This window comes from Chlorocebus sabaeus, chromosome 20, assembly GCF_047675955.1.
Source record: "Chlorocebus sabaeus isolate Y175 chromosome 20, mChlSab1.0.hap1, whole genome shotgun sequence".
NCBI classification, from domain to species: domain Eukaryota; kingdom Metazoa; phylum Chordata; class Mammalia; order Primates; family Cercopithecidae; genus Chlorocebus; species Chlorocebus sabaeus.
Window position 1 is genome coordinate 34,775,738 of NC_132923.1, and position 22,116 is coordinate 34,797,853.

Consider the following 22,116-nt stretch of genomic DNA (forward strand, 5'->3'; position numbering starts at 1 on the left):
GGCAAATAGGAAATATTTACATTTCTAATAGCTAGGCTGGGTGTAGTGGTTCACTCCTGTAATCCCAGCACTTTGGGAGGCCGAGGTGAGCCTAGGAATTCAAGACCAGGCTGGCCAACATGGTGAATCCCCACCTCTACCAAAAATACAAAAATTAGCCAGACATGGTGACACATGCCTGTAATCCCAGCTACTCAAGAGGCTGAGGCAGGTGAATCACTTGAACATGAGAAGCAGAGGTTGCAGTGAGCTGAGAGATCGGCTGAGGTGGGAGGATTGCTTAAGCCCAGGAGGCTGCAGTGGGCTATGATCTCACCCCTGCACTCCAGCCTGGGCGACAGAGTGAGGCTTTGTCTAAAAAAAAATATATATATATATATAGCTGGATATAAGCTAATTGTTGAAATGAGATATGTGAAAGGCAAATGACAATTCTAGACAATATACATTAAATACCTAATGAATAGTACAGACAATTTCTTCACAACAGGTAGAAATCACAAGGGCTGAATAAATTGATGGTTTATAAAGGAGTCATTCCAAGCAGGAAAAATGAAATAAGTGACATACAAAGACGTGAATCAACTGGCATGCTTGCATGACACACACAGACTGATTTGGTTAAAGGTTTCTGTTGGATGGTACAAAAGATAAATCTAGAAGCATAAATCGTAGAAAAACTGCAGTAGAACTGGAATACCACCCTTCACACTTGAGTTCTAAGAAGGTAGAGTGATAAGTGCACAGAAGGGAAAATCAATTTGGCAGACTCTGCCAAAAACTCTAAGTCCTCTAAAAGTCTGCATTTCTTGCAAAATAGTGCTGGTCTAATTGTTTTTACCCTATGTCATCAAGGATCTCTTTTCCACTTTATTAATAATTAAGCCTTAAATATATAGGAAACCTCTTTGAAATTGGACTTTGTTTCAGAATGTCATACATGAATTATAATTAGAAAATAATATATTAGTAATTGCCATTTACTGTTAAGAAGATCTTATGTAGAAAGACTAGTCATATGTGATAAAGTAGTTACTAGATACTTCTAAAGTTGCATTAAAGTATCACAATATGGAAAAAGCATTGGGGTATAGTATGAGATCAAAATCAGTTACTAATATGGCACCTAAAGACGAGAAAGGATCTTGTTTTGGACATTGATAAGGAGGGTATACTGAATGAAGCTGTGCTGCCTATGTAAATTGTTTAATATCTCTCTGATAACTTTAAAGAATAAAAACACAAACTTAAATTATCAAAAACATGTTTTACTTGAAATGCTACAAACCAACACTCTCTTTATCCTGTAACGGGAGTCTATGTTTTATGTTTCCCATTGGTTTCCTCAGACTCAGATTAGTCCTAAAGAAGGGTGGCAGGTGTACAGCTCAGCTCAAGATCCTGATGGGCGGTGCATTTGCACAGTTGTTGCTCCGGAACAAAACCTGTGTTCCCGGGATGCCAAAAGCAGGCAACTTCGCCAACTACTGGAAAAGGTAGGTGTCCTGTGTCCCCTATGCATGTTTTTAGTAAAATCGACCATTCTTTGCAAAGGAAATATGGCAGAGCCGATAATAGTGAAGAGGATTCTTTCAATTTTTGTCTCCTTTCTCAAATAAGCTTTTTTCAGGTCCTCGAAAGGGTTACCTCAAGCTTCCTGCTATTGTTCTTGTCCTATTTCTATGACTTTTGACTTTTTCTAACTTTGCCACCTTAAGACTGGCTCCCTACCATATATCTTAATCTCTAGTTGATATCTCATTAAGAAATAAAAAAAGCATCTTATTCTGAAGCCAAAAATTCAGTTCGACTTTTAGCATCACACTACACTCTTGGATCTCAAACTTTTGAATCTCATGAAAACCTTACAAGAAAGTTAAAATAATTGCATGTGATATGCAAGCTATCTGGACAGATAATGAATAATTCCAAGTGTTTATCATCATTCTCTAAGTCATTCCGTTTAACATTAAGCTCTTCAATTTCATTCAACATTCTCTCTATAATTTACTTAATATGGATTCATAACAATCAAATGCAGAATGTCTTTGATTTTTTTCTCTTTTACACATAAATGTGAGCTCATGAAAGGTTATTTATGTTTAGTTGGGAGGGAGGAAAACCAATGAATGGTTCTGTCAAATATTCTCACTCAGACTTTCACTGTGCTGGGCTCTAAATGTAGTAAGACAGCTGGGGTGGCCAGATTATGGAAATATGACGTGTTTGGATTCTAAATGACAAATTAGGAATTAATGACAAACACATAAGATAAATTAGTATGTGTTTTAGAGGACATCATGCTTAACAATTCACTCTGTGTGATGTCATTTTTATGATCACACACACATTTATGGCATTGAATAGAAACTTTTTAACAAAAAACGAAGAGAAGCTAGAAAAATGAAATCATCGTTTTATTTTTAATAGAGACACTCCTTGTTTACACAATTTCAGGCTGCCATGGTGACTTTCTTCCACTGCTATATAGTGAAAATAAGTTTCCTCTTTGTATATTATTTGCAAGTATATTGATGCTCTAAGATTTTAAGATTTTTTTCATGTGCTTATGCACAGCGTAGTCTGTTTCTCCTTCCCCTCTGCTTGAAGCTATCATCACCTATTGGCTCTTTCTTCTTAAGACTCCTTTTATGGTAAGATCCCATCCTTTCGGCTCCCTCAATATCTGTCTTCCAACAAGAGCATATGTCATTTTCATTCAGATTAATGACTCCAGCTAACATGCATCTAACTATTAGAAACCATGACAAGGCCGGGTGTGCTGGCTCACGCCTGTAATCCCAACACTTTGGGAGGCCGAGGCAGGTGGATCACCTGAGGCCAGGAGTTGGCAACACAGCCTGGCCAGCATGGCAAAACACCGTCTCTACTAAAAATACAAAAATTAACTGGGCGTTGTGGTGTGCACCTGTAATACCAGCTACTCGGGAGATTGAGGCAAGAGAATCTCTCGAACCTGGGAGGCGGAGGTTGCAATGAGCCAAGAACTCACCACTGCACTCCAGCCTGGATGACAGAGCGAGAAATGATTATTCTTGGGTTTATTTTCCAATGTTGATTTTTTATTTATATAAAAATTCAAATATATATTTGATTTTGTTTGTTTACCAGGGAAATTATTTACATTAGTAAAAAGATCTAATCTTTTACATCCAATTTTGCTGTTCTGTTAAATTGTATTTCCCTTCAGATAATCAACATTCTTCACCAATCTTCTTTTCTACCCAGAAATACCTTTTTTTCTACATAAACTAAGGTGAGAGATTTTCTTAGACACCATACTTTATCTCCGTGTTGCTATTTTCCAGTACACCATTAGATACACCCACACATAGACTCAAACATTTCTTCAAAAATCAGTTGAAAAAATTCAAGTAAAGTATAACTGTTAGAAGGTGGATAATTCCCTTTACAGGTTCAAAGTGAAATGTATTTCAGAGCTATGATAAAACTGGGAATTAGTGAAAGATGAATAAAGCAAAAATGTGTGAAAGCATTATACTGGTTGGTTGAAAATAATCGTAGAAATTAATATGACCACTCCATCCAACAGGTAATTTGTCTGAATGTTTTCAAGAAATTCTAGAACATCATGCTTTTCAAAAGTTATTAACACATAAATGACAAAAAAACAACAAAATTTATTAACAAATTTGAAGTCACCACAAGGTAGATGTGTTACATTTACCATATGGCAGTTTTAGGGCAACAGAGGAATTGTAAATTGTGTGCGCTCTTTTACAGTGGCCTGAAGGAGGTTAAGTAGCACTGGCTTGCTGCACTGATCCAAAGAAAAGATGTCTGGGATATCACAGTATTTCAGACTGAGCCAGTCCCTTGCTTATCTCTCTATAGTTTCACATATATCCAAGGCACCAAAGGGCAAACAAGAGCACGACCTTTAAGAACCTCCTTCACTTTTAACCAAAAAGAATGATTTAGTCATATAGAAGGGAATATTGCTAATAAAAACAATATTCACAACAATAGTTTCCATTATTGGTATATTTTTGTATTATGTTTTGTATCCACTTCATCCAGTCCTTGCAGAAGGGGTAGCTATCTTTCTAAGTTTATATGAAAGAAAACTGGTGGTTTTTAGGTTGAAAACTTTACAGTGTCACTCAATCAGTAGGTTGTGGGCTGTAACAGGTCTGTTTGCATTTTCTCAATGCTATGCCAGTATCATACAAAATGCCATTGGTATAGCCACACTTATTTAAGTGACACTCTGTTTACCATTTTTAACAAGTATTTATACTATTGAATATTACAAAAATATATATAATTGGTTTCACAGTATTTCAGGTCTTAGTATGCCAAAACTAAAATTGTTCACCTAAAAAAATTATTTGTTTGTTAACTATGTAGCTTCCCTGTAAGTTAAAGATGTCTTCTATTATCTAAGTCATTATTTCCTAAAGTGTGATTTTTTGAATAGGACACTGCCATCATCCTCACCAACAACATAAATTTAAGAAACCTTGTATATGATACTTCACTCTTGAAGATTTCTAATACACAGTTTACTACTAAAGGTTTTGTTAAGTCCTACAGTCAAGACATCTGTTTATAAGTGTTAAGCTCAAGGCTGTCCAAACATATTTAATTAATAGAATTTTTTTTCAGGTAGCTGCACTAATCATGAGTGAGACTGAAAATCCAAGTTAATTTGTGTTTAAATTCAGAAAATCCCCAGATATTTTATTTATACAAAGAACCAGAATAAATAAAAATTCCAAAAAAATTATCCGGGAAGGGTGACAATGAACTTGCCAATCTATGCTGAGAGATCCTAATCACAGAAACACCTCTGGAAAGCTGAATCACAGAACAACCGCAGAGACAAGCCGACAAAAAGAGGGTACATAGCAGACAGTTCTCCTTCCCTATATATGTCGTCATGGGTATCCAGTCTCCTGTATCATCAGGAAACTGATGCTCTGTGGGCCTCCATAGCCAGTGGGAAACTAAACAATCTTAGGTACAGCCAGCCAGAGATGCTTAAGACAACCTGAAGCCAAATCCTGCCCAATTAGACAGCTCTAGCTCTAGCCATTACCCCTAATGTAGCTCCTCTAATTACACATGATTCTGCAATATAGGTCACAATCAAGTCTTAGCAAAAATTATCTCAGTGCATTTTCCTGTAACACAAATGAAGTTGAAAATTAACTTTATAGGGTGAGTCAAAGACAGAAATAAAGACAGTCTATTTTAACTTTATCCAGAATACCTTATCTTTCCCATCATTTTCTAATTGCAGGACTTGGCCCAGGTACATAGAATCATTTCCAGTATATCAGCTATGCTAATGCTAGACAAATGGCATATGTAAATAAGTAGACAGTTTTTTTAATGCAAATGGATTTTCCTTATTCATGTTTAACCACAAATGAAGTTAGAAAATTATGTTGAAAGCATTGCATTTATCCACAATGTTGTCACCATGCTTTCAATGTTGTCTTAGTAATTTTGTGCTAGACTAAATATTTTTTAAAATAAAAATAAAGCTTTCTGAATATTAAACTTTCAGTAAATTAAGAAATACTTATAGTCCTATAATGCTGTTGCTTAACCAGAGACAGGAGGAGGAAGACTCTCCTTAAAATTCTAATTACTTATTATTACTATTACAAACCCAGATGATTTCACTCAATAAATATTTATTGAACACTTATTCTGTGCCTGGTTCTGTGTAAGGTTTTGGAAATGGGAGATATGAGTAAGACACAGCTTCTAACCTCATGGAGCTCACAGAGGAAAAGCCACTTCCTTGCCCCTACCCCACACCCACATAACACAATTAGTTTTAAGATAAGCCAGACTGTATTATGTCCTAAAAGGACAGGATTCAAATAGGGCAAGGTAATGGATCAAGACAGCAGAGGGAATAGAAAAGGGAATAGAAAAGGGTGAAAAAAAGGCAAAGAACTGAGGCAGGCCAAGGCAGTATTCATTACCTTTTGCCAATATTATAGTTCTAAGGAATGTATCAACTACGGCACCTTTACATCTGGTTGATCCATTAAGCATTGTCACTTTATCTGATGACAAAAATTTGCGTCTGAACAAGTCATCCCTTTGTAATTCACATTTTTTCAATGAAAATAGCTTTTTACTGATTATGTGCGTGTGCAAGTATGTGTATTTGATTTAGAATAAACAGATTGGTCAAGCACAGTGACTCACACCTGTAATCCCAGCATATTGGGAGGTCAAGATTGGTGGATCACCTGAGGTCGGGAGTTCGAGACCAGCCTGACCAACATGGTAAAACTCCGACTCTACTAAAAATACAAAAATTAGCCAGGCGTGGTGGCATGCAGCTGTAATCCCATCTACTTAGGAGGCTGAGACAGGAGAATTGCTTGAACACGGGAGGTGGAGGTTGCTGTGAGCTGAGATCACACCACTGCACTCCAGGCTGGGTAACAGAGTGAGACTCCATCTCACAAACAACAGCAGCAACAACAACTACAGCAACAAAAAAGATGAAATTATGTAAAGATCTGTACATTTGCTTTTCTCATTGAAATCATTCCATGTTGAGCAGTGCTTCTCAAACTTTAACAGACATAAGAATCACTTGGGAATCTTGACAAAATGTAGATTTTGATTCAGTAGTTCCGGATGAGCGTTTCTGAGATTTTGCATTTCTGACAAACTCCTAGGTGATATCAAAATTGTTGCTTTGAGTACTAACAGTAGAGAGATCTATCTTATTCTTTATAATGGATCATTCATATTCCATTTCTCTATTTAACAAATCCCCCATTATTAGATGCTTTCTCTTTGTTTTCAGACTTTTGTTGCTACAAAAATTAGACCAGTCATTTTTTCCTCTCATTTCCGCATGCTTTATAGGTTGCCTCTTCTTTTACTTCTAAACAGCCCAGGGTTCAGCGAACCTGGGATGGTGCCATTGGCTTAAAATGTGTTTAAGACCTGTCTACCAAGCACTTGCTGCAGTTACCATTTTCTGGGTTCCTCAAACACCATGCTGTCCAATTTAGGGAGTCTTCTAGTACTGCTACTTGTCTTGGTCAATTCAGTCTCACCCCTGGGAGTACTTCAGATCCATTAAGAACTTATTGAGCTAGAATGAATGCATTCTAGGCCTCTTCAACTCTTCACTACCATTCACAATTGCTAAACATCCTAGATATTTAAGAAGTTAGAATTAGTATTTAGAGAAACAACTTATTTTGACATTTAACAGGTTGGGGTGTTATTAGCTTACAAAGCCTTAAAATGAAAATCCTATTTTTAAAGCTTATTTTTCTAATGTATTAAACTCATTTATATTCAGTCAATTCTAATGATAGAATGCCCATTTTTAAATTTCCTGTCTAGGTATAATTTTCTTTTGCTGAATTGTTTAAATGTTTATCATGAAGAATTGTTCTTCTGAAAATGTGTCATATGGGAATGCAGTTATGAATTTGGCACTTCTAGTTTTTATGTTAACGACATTTTTGCTATTTTTTTTTAGTGATTGCACAAACCTGCAAACAGATAATAATGTACAGACAATATTCTTGTTTAACAGGTTCAGAACATGTCCCAGTCTATTGAAGTCTTAAACTTGAGAACTCAGAGAGATTTCCAATATGTTTTAAAAATGGAAACCCAAATGAAAGGGTTGAAGGCAAAGTTTCGGCAGATTGAAGATGATCGAAAGACACTTATGACCAAGCATTTTCAGGTAGGTTTGACTTCTGCAATCTTGTCAATCCAAATCAGACACGGAGTGGGATGGACAGCAGTGGGGCACTCAGCTAGAAATGACTATGCATTGGCCCATATGTGCAAGGTAAAAGACTCATAGGGATTTCAGTCATCTCTCCACTGAAACTGACCATTAGCTGGTAGGAAGACATAGAAGCCTTGCTATAAAAAAAGCTTCATCATTATAGAGTTTGGTGGAGTTTCTGAAACAAGGAAAATTTCCCCAAGGAAAATTAATAATTAAATTATAAATGTTTCTCTAATGGTTTTATGCCCTGCTAATATGAAGAAAGATGTAGATGGTATAAATTATTTAAAGAGATAACTATGCCATTAATATGAGCATATGGAGAGAGTTGTTTCATAAATTTATACAAATATTTTTCTAGATTTTAAGTGTTTTATTGGCAATTATTTACAAATACTGAAAATGGAGAAAGAAATCATGCTATGTGGACTTTTGTTAACTATATATGAAAGAGTTATGAATTTTAAGAAAAAAACTCTTGGCCTGCTAATGCAATTTGAGCTCCCATTAAAAGTAAACCATTTGCCTTACCAAGGCACAGCCCATAGTTCATAAAACACTGTGGTTGCCCACTTAATAGCCTCTAGATTTCTTATGAATTAGGAAGTGAGATTCATGGCTGATGTTAAGGGAGTGGATCTGAATTCAAGTCCTTGGAAAGGAAAAGATTGCTTCCTACACATAATGGTGTCTGGTGGGGAGCTAGTGAGGAACATGTAACTGAGTCTCTGCATAACACATTTGAATGTGGCAGAAAGTTTCATGGTTTTGTAATTTTCTTCGGTGGTATTCAAGAGACTGAGTAATAAACAGAACCAAAGACAAGAACCACATGATTATCTCAATAGATGCAGAAAAGGCTTTTGACAAAATTCAACAGTCCTTCATGCTAAAAATGCTCAATAAATTCGGTATTGATGGAATGTACCTAAAAATAATAAGAGCTATTTATGACAAACCCACAGCCAATATCATACTGAATGGGCAAAAACTCGAAAAATTCCCTTTGAACACGGGCACAAGACAGGGATGCCCTCTCTCACCACTCCTATTCAACATAGTGTTGGAAGATCTGGCTAGGGCAATCAGGCAAGAGAAAGAAATAAAGGGTATTCAGATAGGAAAAGAAGAAGTCAAATTGTCCCTGTTTGCAGATGACATGATTGTATATTTAGAAAACCCCATTGTCTCAGCCCAAAATCTCCTTAAGCTGATAAGCAACTTCAGCAAAGTCTCAGGATACAAAATTAATGTGCAAAAATCACAAGCATTCTTATACACCAGTAACAGACAAACAGAGAGCCAAATCAGGAATGAACTTCCATTCACAATTGCTTCAAAGAGAATAAAATACCTAGGAATCCAACTTACAAGGGATGTAAAGGACCTCTTCAAGGAGAACTACAAACCACTGCTCAGTGAAATAAAAGAGGACACGAACAAATGGAAGAACATACCATGCTCATGGATAGGAAGAATCAATATCATAAAAATGGCCATACTGCCCAAGGTTATTTATAGATTCAATGCCATCCCCATCAAGCTACCAATGAGTTTCTTCACAGAATTGGAAAAAACTGCTTTAAAGTTCATATGGAACCAAAAAAGACCCTGCATTGCCAAGACAATCCTAAGTCAAAAGAACAAAGCAGGAGGCCTCACGCTACCTGACTTCAAACTATACTACAAGGCTACAGTAACCAAAACAGCATGGTACTGGTACCAAAACAGAGATATAGACCAATGGAACAGAACAGAGTCCTCAGAAATAATACCACACATCTACAGCCATCTGATCTTTGACAAACCTGAGAGAAACAAGAAATGGGGAAAGGATTCCCTATTTAATAAATGGTGCTGGGAAAATTGGCTAGCCGTAAGTAGAAAGCTGAAACTGGATCCTTTCCTTACTCCTTATACGAAAATTAATTCAAGATGGATTAGAGACTTAAATGTTAGACCTAATACCATAAAAACCCTAGAAGAAAACCTAGGTAGTACCATTCAGGACAAAGTTATGGGCAAAGACTTCATGTCTAAAACACCAAAAGCAATGGCAGCAAAAGCCAAAATTGACAAATGGGATCTCATTAAACTAAAGAGCTCTGCACAGCAAAAGAAACTACCATCAGAGTGAACAGGCAACCTACAGAATGGGAGAAAATTTTTGCAATCTACTCATCTGACAAAGGGCTAATATCCAGAACCTACAAAGAACTCAAACAAATTTACAACAAAAAAACAAACAACCCCATCAAAAAGTGGGCAAAGGATATGAACAGACATTTCTCAAAAGAAGACATTCATACAGCCAACAGACACATGAAAAAATGCTCATCATTGCTGGCCATCAGAGAAATGCAAATCAAAACCACAATGAGATACCATCTCACACCAGTTAGAATGGCAATCATTAAAAAGTCAGGAAACAACAGGTGCTGGAGAGGATGTGGAGAAATAGGAACACTTTTACACTGTTGGTGGGATGGTAAACTAGTTCAACCATTATGGAAAACAGTATGGCGATTCCTCAAGGATCTAGAACTAGATGTACCACATGACCCAGCCATCCCATTACTGGGTATATACCCAAAGGATTATAAATCATGCTGCTATAAAGACACATGCACACGTGTGTTTATTGCGGCACTATTCACAATAGCAAAGACTTGGAATCAACCCAGATGTCCATCAGTGGGAGACTGGATTAAGAAAATGTGGCACATATACACCATGGAATACTATGCAGCCATAAAAAAGGATGAGTTTGTGTCCTTTGTAGGGACATGGATGCAGCTGGAAACCATCATTCTCAGCAAACTATCACAAGAACAGAAAACCAAACACCGCATGTTCTCATTCATAGGTGGGAACTGAACAATGAGAGCACTTGGACTTGGGAAGGGGAACATCACACACCGGGGCCCATCATGGGGAGGGGGGAGGGGGGAGGGATTGCATTGGGAGTTATACCTGATGTAAATGACGAGTTAATGGGTGCTGGCGAGTTGATGGTGCAGCACACCAACATGGCACAAGTATACATATGTAACAAACCTGCACGTTATGCACATGTACCCTAGAAATTAAAGTATAATAATAATAAAAAAAAGAGGTATGGAAGAGAGTTACACCCTGAACTCATTTTAAACTTTTACCCAGAAGGTGGCAACAGAAGAAAAAGAGGGCAAGAAAGTTAAGGGTATTGAAAAGAGAGGGAACTGAAGTGATTAATCATGAGGTCTAAATTGAAGAGAGAAGTAAGCAAAGCCAGCAGGTTAAGAAATTAGGAAAAACTAGAGCAAGATTTAGAATATACTTAAATTTAAAGATTATTGAAAATGAGAGTATGAGTGAACTGGATAAATAGGAAACTTATGGATAAATGGTAAACAGAGAAGAATGTGAGGTTGAAGAGCAAAATAATTAATTTTAGCCAGTATCTATTGAGCGCATACATACCACACACAAGGTGCGGCTGGCCCCTCTGCTGGATGTATAATACATAATCTCTCTTCTATGAAAGACAACTAACAGGCAGGTGAATTGATGGTGAATGGAGGCATAAACATTACTTATGAGTGCAAAGGGAGGAGCAATTAATTTTGCTTTAAAAAGACCAGGAGAAGAGTTATGAGAAAGCAGTTTCATACTGGTGACCCTACCCACCCACCCCCCCACTCAATTATACAGGAAGTCAAGAAAACCAAAAGATTTACTATGTCAATTTTCAGTGCTCAGGGTTAGAGTGTAGATGGTAAAATAACAATGTGAACCCAATGCTGGGGTCGTCGGCAAAGTAGAAAATAGTAAGCTGGCACCTTAGGTGTGGGAAGAGCATCCCAGAAGGAACTAGTCAGGAGGAGAGGAGCTCAGACTGTTTAGCACAGAGGGACAATGCAGTGAGAATTCTGCAAAGCCAAAAGACAGTTTGAGAGTGTAAGGGTTGACAGGGCTGGGAAATGCATGATGAAGCATGTGCATGTTTGGGAACTTTTGACAGAAGACAGGAAACTAAGAAACAAAAAGGATACAAAACTGAGATAAACCCCAAAGAAATAATGTGCCTAGTCCTGTAAATTGCCTAGCAGCAAATCAGCAGGCTACTGATAAGAAAACAATTTTCAGGCAGCAGCACCTGTGACAATGACTTGGATTTTCCTAGTTCATATATTCCAAGTATATGCTGAAGTTATATGTCAAAATCCAAATAACAGTAATGATAATAACAATAATGATTTTCAGAATATTATACATATTCAAAGTACAGTTCTAAGCACTTTCAGTATATTAACTGTATAATCCTCGCAACGATCTTGTAACTCAGGCACTATTTTCATTTCCATTTTAAAAATAAGGAAACTGATGCACAAAGAGTGTATTGGTCTATTCTCAACACTGCTATAAAGATCTGCACTGAGACCGGGTAACGTGTGAAAGAAAGAGGATTAATTGACTTACAGTTCTGCATGGCTGGGGAGGCCTCAGGAAACTTATACTCATGGTGGAAGGGGAAGCAGGCACCTTCTTCACAAGGCAGCAGGAGAGAGAGAGAGAGATTGAGAGAGAGGAGCATGAATGCAGAAGTACCACATTTTAAAACCATCAGCTCTCATGAGAACTCACTCAGTATGAGAACAGCATGGGGGAAATCGCCCCCATGATACAATCACCTTTCACCTGGTCCCTCCCGACATGTGGGCATTACAACTTGGGATAAGCTTTAGGTGGGGACACAGAGCCAAACCATATCAAAGAGGTTGAGTAATTTGTCCAGAGACATATATCTAATATGCATGAGAACCAAGATTCAACACACAAAATCCAACTCCAGACTTATACCTCCTAATACTAATGCTGCATTGCTTCTCCAAGTAGACTTTAGGTCTCCGAATTACAAATAATAATAATTAGGTGCTCAACGTATATTTGTGGAACTTATTTATTTGTTGAGACCTACCATGAGTTGAATTTTGTTCTAGGTGCTAGTACTATACTTGAAAAGAGGAAATGGAACATTCCAAAGTAAATTCAATATTGAAGAATACTTTTTAAAAAATCTTCCTACCCCATCTCTACTAAAAATACAAAAAAAATTATCCAGGTGTGGTGGCAGACGCTTGTAGTCCCAGCTACTCAAGAGGCTGAGGCAGGAGAATGGTGTGAACTCCGGAGGTGGAGCTTGCAGTGAATCGAGATCGCACCACTGCACTCCAGCCTGGGCGACAGAGCGAGACTCCGTCTCAAAAGAAAAAAAAAAAAATTCCCTCTGATACACAATTTCCATCTTATCAAGAATGTTAAGTAGGTTTTGTCTTCTACACTCTTTCAGACAGAAAGCTTATACCAACTACTATACTTGAGATTGTCATTCTTAGATGAAGAGATTGATGTTGGCTTACTCTAGCTAAGAACTTGGATATAAAAGCAATATAGTAGAAAGTGAAATTTTAGAAGAGATTAACAAACACAGATCTATGCTATTCTACTGTAATCTTTTAAGTATTTGATATGAGCTTTGGGTGGACTTTCTAATGCTCTCATATAAGTTTCCAGAGTTTCATAATTGATTGCCAATCATCAACTTAGGAATTGTTGAAAAGATTAACAAATCTAAATACCTAGTTTTGAATTGAGGGAGAAGAAAAGCTACCAGCATTTTCACATTGAATTGCTCTCTTTTAAATATGGCCATAGTATAGTGTAAAACCTTTGATTGTAACAGTTGTTATAATGTGCGGAAAATGATACTAACAGAAATATTCTCATTAAAATCCTAATGAAACAATTGTGTCTTCCTTTAGGGATGCTGCAAGATACTCTAATAAGTCTGTTTCCAAATGAGCTGACAAAATGAGCAAAGCTCTGCAATTCTGCCTTTGACTGTGATATTTATGAATCTTTCTCATTATTAAGTCTCTCCATAGCCTCCCACTCAATATGTACATGTGAACAAATTCAAAGATTCTGAACTTACAGAGCAAGTGGAAATTTCCCCACAAGAAACTCAAGCCCATAAATCAGGGCAGCAATGAGAGCTCCTGCTATTTTAATGCATTTATAGTAATAACATCTCCTGAATGTAATCTAAAAATGCAATTTTCAGCTCCTTACATTAGTGTACAGTATGATTTCTGACAGCACCTATGTATTATTCTCAAATAATCATAAGAGGGACAACTCTTTCCATAAATGATATTATTTCTAATAAATTAATAATTGAATCAAACTCCTGAAATAAATAAGTAAATATATATATGCATATATATACACACACACACACACACACACACCTATCCACTACTATGAAGTTAAAGAGAAAAAAGTAAAGGTGACATGTCTAGAAACTCAAGGTGAAATTGTAGGCATGCTTCAGTCCTGTTATGGCTAGGGGTAAGGGATACTGCTTGACAACATACACTTCGTGTGTGTGTGTGTGTGTGTGTGTATTTGTGTGCGTGTGTTTGATGAAAGTCAATGCTTCAGCTTCAAACAACTCTGTGTAATTGGCTCATCTGTTACATAAATTACACACTTTGGTTTCTTAAAGAGTTAATTCACTACATGGGCAAGCAATTCTGCCATACATAACGACCTCTAAATTATCTATGGTAAAATAAATGGAGTCGAAGTATAGGTAATAATTCAAATTAGTAAACAGTAACATACATTTCTTTGAGCCTTGGGAAGCTTCTCGTGATTTATTATACGTTCTAAACTTACCTCATAATGAAGTTGTGCTAAAATTGATATTTAAAAGTTCAAGGAATACCTGAGTACAAAGGAAAAACAAAGTTGGTAGATGGCCATGATGGAAAAATTCTAAGTGTCAGAGAAAAGCTGATCCAGAGTCCAAAATTTTCTGTATGTGCCCCATGACATGGATATTTAGTAGGTGGAGGATTAGACTCAACTGGACAATCATAGGGTATTTGATCTATTTTCAGTCACTTTATTCAAACCTAATTCATAATTAGAAGATGAATTCTACTTATATTTCTTAATTAGATAATACATCATTCACTATATAAAATGTTACCAGAAAACGAGATGGTATATAACCCATAGTTTCTACCATAGGAAGTTTTTCTAATTTTAATAAGGAGACATTTGCTGTAGAAAAGTAAGCATTAAAGAAAGATTCTTGTATGGAAAAGCTGAAATAAATGGACTTACTACTAATCATCACATGACCACTTAAATTTTCACAAAATACCTAATTTCAACCAAAAATCAATAAGAAATGTTGAAGCTGTTTTAATAACTTCCTTTAAGTATCATAATAAAAGGAACAGAGTAGCATGATCTGTTTTAAATGACTCTCAGGAACAATAGACTGCTTTTCACAGGAGTTGAAAGAGAAAATGGATGAGCTCCTGCCTTTGATCCCTGTGCTGGAACAGTACAAAACAGATGCTAAGTTAATCACCCAGTTCAAGGAGGAAATACGGAATCTGTCTGCTGTCCTCACTGGAATTCAGGAGGAAATTGGTGCCTATGACTACGAGGAACTACATCAAAGAGTACTGAGCTTGGAAACCAGACTTCGTGACTGCATGAAAAAGCTAAGTGAGTATGGCAATTTCATTTGTCTAAGTTACATTTTTATATAGTTTCAAAGAAAATTGTGTTCTTACGTTTTATAAAGAGTCATAAAATATCTAATTATAAAGAAACCAGAGCCCATTTTCAAAGTGTGAAGTGTCCCCTAATGACTTAAGCATGTCTGGGTACTCTGTGCTAGACTAATGATTTCTTGATTTTTAGAGCACTGTGTTACCATTTGGCGGCTTCAAATAAGTAGTCTGGCAAATACAGTCAATTCTATGGACTACACTAGTGGATATACATTTTATTTTCCAATATGTGATGTCAGTCATTGCTTGGCTAGAGGAAAAAGGCTTTTTTTTTTTTTTTTTTTTTTTTTGGTTAGTGGAGAAATTTAGAGACTAGGGAAAGGTAAGTTATCCTGGGACCAAATGTCAAACAGCAATTATTAAAGAAAATGGAAACAATTCCTCCAATTTACAGAATTGCCATCAACTGCTCTGATCTACTCAAGAAATGATAAGGTGGCAACTACTTCAATAGGAACTCACCACTATGTAAAGAATCAAGCATGTGACATGCATGGGTCATGGACTCTAGTTCTTGCCTCCTAAAATGTGTGGTCCAATCTGGTCTGAGTTACAAATTCTTTCATGATATCCATGAGCTAATTATTCAGTTGAAGTCAACATGGGACTAGTCTGCAACTTGAATGTAAAATAAACAAGTGGTCATGAATCGAATAAGGAAGAGTTATAAGTTTATTTAGGATCAGTATTTTAGTTGTTGACATGATGTGACATGACAGGGAGGGCAAGTCAATACCCATAGAAAGTGTTCTCTCAAGATAAATACATCCTTTTGTGGATCAGGAAAATTGGGAAAAGAAGTAAAGAACACACAAAAAAACGATTAATTTCTAGTAAAGAAAACTTCAGTGAATAAATGTAAACATTTAAAATAAAATCTGAGTGGCTTACAAGAACATTGTAAAGATTATTTTACAAATATGCTTCAAGTGATAAAAAGAGATCCAAAATGCAAAATGTTGCATTTGGTTATCACAGTCTCAAAATAGTGTGGGAAATTGCTACATTGGAGGCTCCTCTGTCATCATAACAGGATTTCTAAAAGAATCCAACAAAATGAATCAGGAGGAAATAAGGTAAACCTGAAGGCCTAAACACACGTTCAAGAATCCTCAGCTCTTTATTCCTCGTCAAACACAGTCTGCATTTTTTCATTTACGGTTGGTCTCCTAACAGTCAACTTTGTATAATAGATTCTGTGATTCCAGTTTTCATTCCTCTCTAACTCATTGTACACATTATTGCCCAAGGGATTTTCTGAAGTATAAACCTGAAATTATTTTGCTCTGCTTAAAATCTCCTATGGATACCTTATGTCATAGGATACAGTCCATGGCTTACGTGACCCTTCACGTGTGGCCCCTTCTGCATCTCCAGGCTTAGTTTTTGCCACTTCTCTCGTCACACACTAAGTCCCAGTCATGTGTGCTTTACACTGTCTTACCATGGAGCTGTTATAAGATGCTGGTTGTTTCTGCTCCTGAAACACTCCTTCCCCTATGTACCCAGCCTCCATCAACACACTTTCACCTGCCACATGTGATGAACTATTCATTCGTCAGGTCTCAGTTTAAATGTTGTGTCTTGCTAGAATCATTCATTGCCCTCCCGGACTAGGCTGGTGTCCTTGCCAGGCACTTCCAAACCCTGATATTTCACTAATGATTGGATTTCTCTCATTTCATTATCATTGCATGTGTAGTACAATGTGTCTTGCTAGACTTTTTTTCCGAGGACAAGAACAATGTCTATCATGTTCACTCTACATTTTGTATCTTCCAATGCCTAGAAAACTACCTGGCAAAGAAAAGTCACTCAATAAATATCTGGTGAATGAATTTACTCTATAAGGAGTCATAGGAATAATTTATACACTTTTCAACAGAGTATTACCTATCTCAAGTAACAGAGAATTATCTGTTTTACTCATAACAAGAAACACATCTTTTTAGCCACATCCTATTTGAGCCAAAATGGCAGGACATTATAAGACTAAGCAAGGGAAAAGTTATTTATTTAACATAACACTTAAATAATTCTTTTACATGCTCTGCTTTTGTAATTCAAGTTGTGGAGTTTATGGTTAATATACAATAGGTAAACATTACTTACATAAGGAAATTTTGCTGTTATATTTGATTCTTTTTATATTAAGAAATATCTTTAGTTTAATGTCCATATTAGTGACAGGGCTTGCCAGATGTTGTCTCCACAAAATAAGATAAGAAGTAAATCTCAAATGAAGAATTACCCAGTGTCCTCAATAATATGAGGTTTACAAAGAAATACCCAGATGCATTTTGTATTAGCTCATAAAATATCTGGTTAAAGATTTTCTGCAAGTGACAATCTGTAAGATTTGTCTGTGTGTGGTTTTGACTTTCTTTTGAGGAGGAGGTCCATTTGTTATAGAGAAACAATTCCAGACCCTGAGAATCAATTCACTCTTTTATTCCTAGCATGTCACAATAAACCCAAGCACATAGGCATTGCATGTAGTGGCCCAGAATCTGCTGAGTACAAATGCACTCTACTGAAGTAAGGATAGGCAATAGAATGATTCTAGTTAGTAAACTTCCTGAAACTTAAAAGTATGTCAGTTATGTTTTTGAATGAACAACACAGAAAACAACTTCTGGGATTTGCTCAGTTTTAGAAATGAGCTTTCCTTCTACAGGTATTCTGTCTGGTTTACCTAGACGGAAATAATCTGTACTGCAGCTGGGTAGTTCTATATTCTCCTCAGCTCTTTTTTAACCCCATTTGTTTGTTTTTTCTAACCCACATATAACCCCCCCACATATAGCCCCTTCCAATACTGAAAAAGATATTTTGGACAAAGGGGATTAATCTAAATAGGCACACATTCATCCTTTTTATTCTTCCTGTTTAACTTTGCATAATATTTCTATAGCATCCTTATGCTTAGGACTTGATCCTTAATATGTGTAACATCACGAATCTTTTTAATTAATTTTCTCCAGTGGACCACAATGTTAGAAATAATTTGATTGTCAAATAAACTGCTTTAATTAATCAATATTTATTTTTATTTTAGCTAACCTAAAACAAAACTTGGCAACTAATATAATACAAATATCAAATAGCAATAACATCGGTATTCAACTTTCTTATTTAATGAGATGGTTGCTACACAAATTAGTGGAGATGATTCTATAAAATACTCAAAATAGTTCCCACATTCCATAAATGCTTTTGTAGATTATTATCCATCCTCAGCTTTTTATTCACTTAGTAGAGAGGCCATTGCCACAGTGAATGTAACTTTTTCATGCTTTTTATCTCAAGAACTGGATAGTTTTTACTATCCCACCTTGTTTAGGTCAATTAACCACTTTGAGCATCTCCTGAGCAAAGAGAATATTTTATCGACTGGACCACAACCCTTAATTACAATGTAGAAAACATCCAGGCAGAGCCATACAGTCATTTATACAGTGAAACATAAAGCCACGTGGTTGCTGAAAAAATAAATAATTGAAACTTCATATTTTTTATTTTTAAAAGAGCCACTCTATTTGAAAGAAGATGTGCGGTAGTATATATTATATATATTTTTATATATGATGCATAAATATATGTATGTATATACACAATTGCAGAAGAAATGAAACATGTAACTTTAAGTATAGCAGTAGGTTATCCTTTGATTAACACTCAATTTAGTGTTTACATTTCCTGGCAATTGGTACAGTTTGGATCAGTTCATCTCTGAGAACCCTTGAACTCCAAGGCTAATATTATCTCATAAATAAACGCCCAGTTATCCATATATCAGAATGCATACACTTGGGGAAGAAACCTGATGTTAACATCAGGACCATTAACAGAAAGGGTAGAGAAAAAAAGCATATCAGGGGCTCAGTTGTTCCAAAAGCGCCTATAATTCAGTTGCTATGCTGCTCAGATCTAGAGTGGGACATTGCTAATTATAGAATCAGCAATATAGTAACAAGAGCAAGAAGGCTTATTCATCAATGGCATCTTCACTCTACACAAATGTTTCTTAACCCACATGGCCAATTACTACAGGGTAGAAATGGATTAGAGAGAAACAATAAAATTGCAACAATGATGAATGTGTTTTCCCTCACCTTTTCAGTGGATTTGCTTTTAAATAAATGTCACAGCGTACATCACATGAATTTTAAGATGCTAAAAATAAGCTAGTCTCATTGCCTACAAAATCTAAGTTACCCCCAAATGGTAAATAAGGCCCCAAAGGAATCACAACTCATCAAGACCACTGGGGCACTATGGGCACCATTTTGCTTATTTCTACTACAGAATTAAAGGTTTGGGGAAATTAGGAAAATCTGTCAATAGCAATGGCCTGAATGAGGTACAGTAACGTCCTTTTCTAAGTCCTTAATGTACTCCAATGAAAGACGGAATAGAATGAAGTCCCCTGTTCTTAACTGAATTATGTCACATTCCTAGATATGCAGAATGTAATTGTATGTATGTGAGAATTCTACTGAAAAAACATGGTTAAAGTTTGTACACACCCCTAAGAACACCAAATAGATATTTAATGTAGATTCTAATAAGACTTTCCAGCTTTCCAGTGCTCTGCCCAGACTCTGTCGTGTTAGTGCTGTTTTAGGGCAATGGTTTGGTGCCATCTAGGGAAGCACTAGATTCTATTACACAACTTTGAGACTTCATCTTTAACAGAAGGAACATTAGAAACTTAAGGTCACAAGTAGAGACTTGAGTTACTGTTTTTACTATTTCTGCCAAATTAGTTTTTAAACGAGAACCAAATTATCTATAGGCTAATACTTTAATTTAACAATTATTTATTGACTCTCTAACATGTGCTGGCACTTTGCTAGGTATTTGTGGATACAAAGATGGGAAGGAGACCATCTTCTTCCTGTCAAGGTTACATTTTAGTGGGGACATCTGACACATAAGTCAATAACTACAGCAATATTGAGTGCCTACTGCTTGACAAGCACTAGGCCAGCTGCTTCACATGTGCTATTTCCAATCTATGCAAGACTCTGGTTTAGGCATTAGTATCAACAACTTCACTAAAACAGATACTCAGAAAGTTTAAATTAACTTGTCAAAGATTCGTGTTAGAGGCAATCACTGTACATGGAAGTCCTTCTGAGTTCAAAGACTGAGATTTCTTTCCTCACACATAATGTCTTTTGTGGGGTACAAAACAATAAAGGACTCCCCTAGATACATCTATAACTTTAATTTAATGAATAGAACCACCATCCACCCAATTGTTATGGAAAAAAAAGAAGTTAGATTCATTTCTGATTCTTCCCTAAGCTTCACACCACCATGCGATCACCGCATCTTTTATCCCCCCTCTCACCAATTTCTCAAAACCACCTCTTCTGCATCCTCACTTCCACCAGCCTAATTCAGAGTGTCATCCGTGATTTTTCAACTAAATTACTCAAATGGCCTCCTAACCATTTTTTTAACTCTCCCTCACTAAAAAATATTTAGTGTGATCTTTCACCAATACAAATCTTGTTATATTACACCTGTATTCAAGTGGTTGACGTTTAAAATGGAATCCAAACACCTTTGCATGCTTTGTCTTCATGAAATGAACTCTGCCCTATTCTTCAGGCCTTGAGTTCTCAGGTTCTCATCATGCACTCACTCTAAGTTTTAACCATTCTAATCTTTCAGTTTCTTAATTGTGCATGTTTTCTTTACCTTCTTGACATTGAACTTGCTCTCCCTTGTCATAGGACACTCTTCCTTCCCACTTTAACTATTCCATAATTTTTCCTTAATGTGGTTGGATTCCCCTGGCATAGTCTTCCACAACCACCTCCCCTACTCTCCCATGACACTTAGTACATTAACACATTTTACAGAAAATGCCCATTTGTTTTTCTGTTTTAAATCTTCATACCCTTATAGATAAATTCTCCCTGCATTGAGAGATCAGAATCAACATCTTGTTCTAGTTGAATTTTGGGAGACCATCACAATATACCTGAAACATAGTGGACAAAAATTAGTGTCTGCAGAATGTTCGAGAGCAAATTTAATTTGTAAAATCAAAAGCTTCGAGTTGCTTTCAAGAAATAAATCAATGTGTGTCGAATATAAAACACATCAATATCTTTTACAAAGCAAAAAAGCTTCTGGGGGGAAAGGAAAATAAAAGCACAGCCTTTTTTTCATGTTTGTTGTCATTGCCAACTGTCCTGTCTTCAATGGCAATGCAGTATCTCATTCCAAAACATCTGATACTTTGCTTTATTAGCACTTAAAGCAAGAGACACTGAAGATCTCAGTGAAAGCAGGAATTAACAAAAAAGTCAAGCTGTGTGCCTCAGGTAGAGAGGAGTGAGGTTTGACTCAGAAATGCAATAGAGGAAATTTATAAGAATATTCCTTTAAATTAAATTGAATCTTTAAATAAGTCATTTATCAAAAGGAGTCTTGCTCTTCCCAAAATTCTAGGTTGTAAAATAGAATGGCAATGTCGCCATTGTCTATGCATTTTATTCATTCTTCTGGAACTCTGCAACCTTAGTTATATTTTAGCCACATTTTTGGTAATTGGTAAATTTTATCATATATTTATTTATCATTAATTGTCCTCTTTTTATCTTTATCATTAATTGTCTCTTTTTATCTCCTACATTTTTCTATATTACAACTAAATTACGAGCCTCTTAATAATATAAA

General features: G+C 36.2%; 1 protein-coding gene across 2 annotated transcripts in view; it reads left to right on the plus strand.

Moving 5' to 3' along the window:
• The window catches only part of OLFM3 (olfactomedin 3), a 200,792-nt gene that overhangs the window by 163,453 nt on the left and 15,223 nt on the right, over positions 1–22,116 (plus strand). For both annotated transcript variants that reach the window (XM_007977796.3, XM_007977795.3), the window contains exons 2-4: positions 1,350–1,496; positions 7,574–7,729; positions 15,130–15,349. In XM_007977796.3, coding sequence (XP_007975987.1) covers positions 1,350–1,496; positions 7,574–7,729; positions 15,130–15,349 — 523 coding nt within the window. The remainder of the gene's footprint in view (positions 1–1,349; positions 1,497–7,573; positions 7,730–15,129; positions 15,350–22,116) is intronic.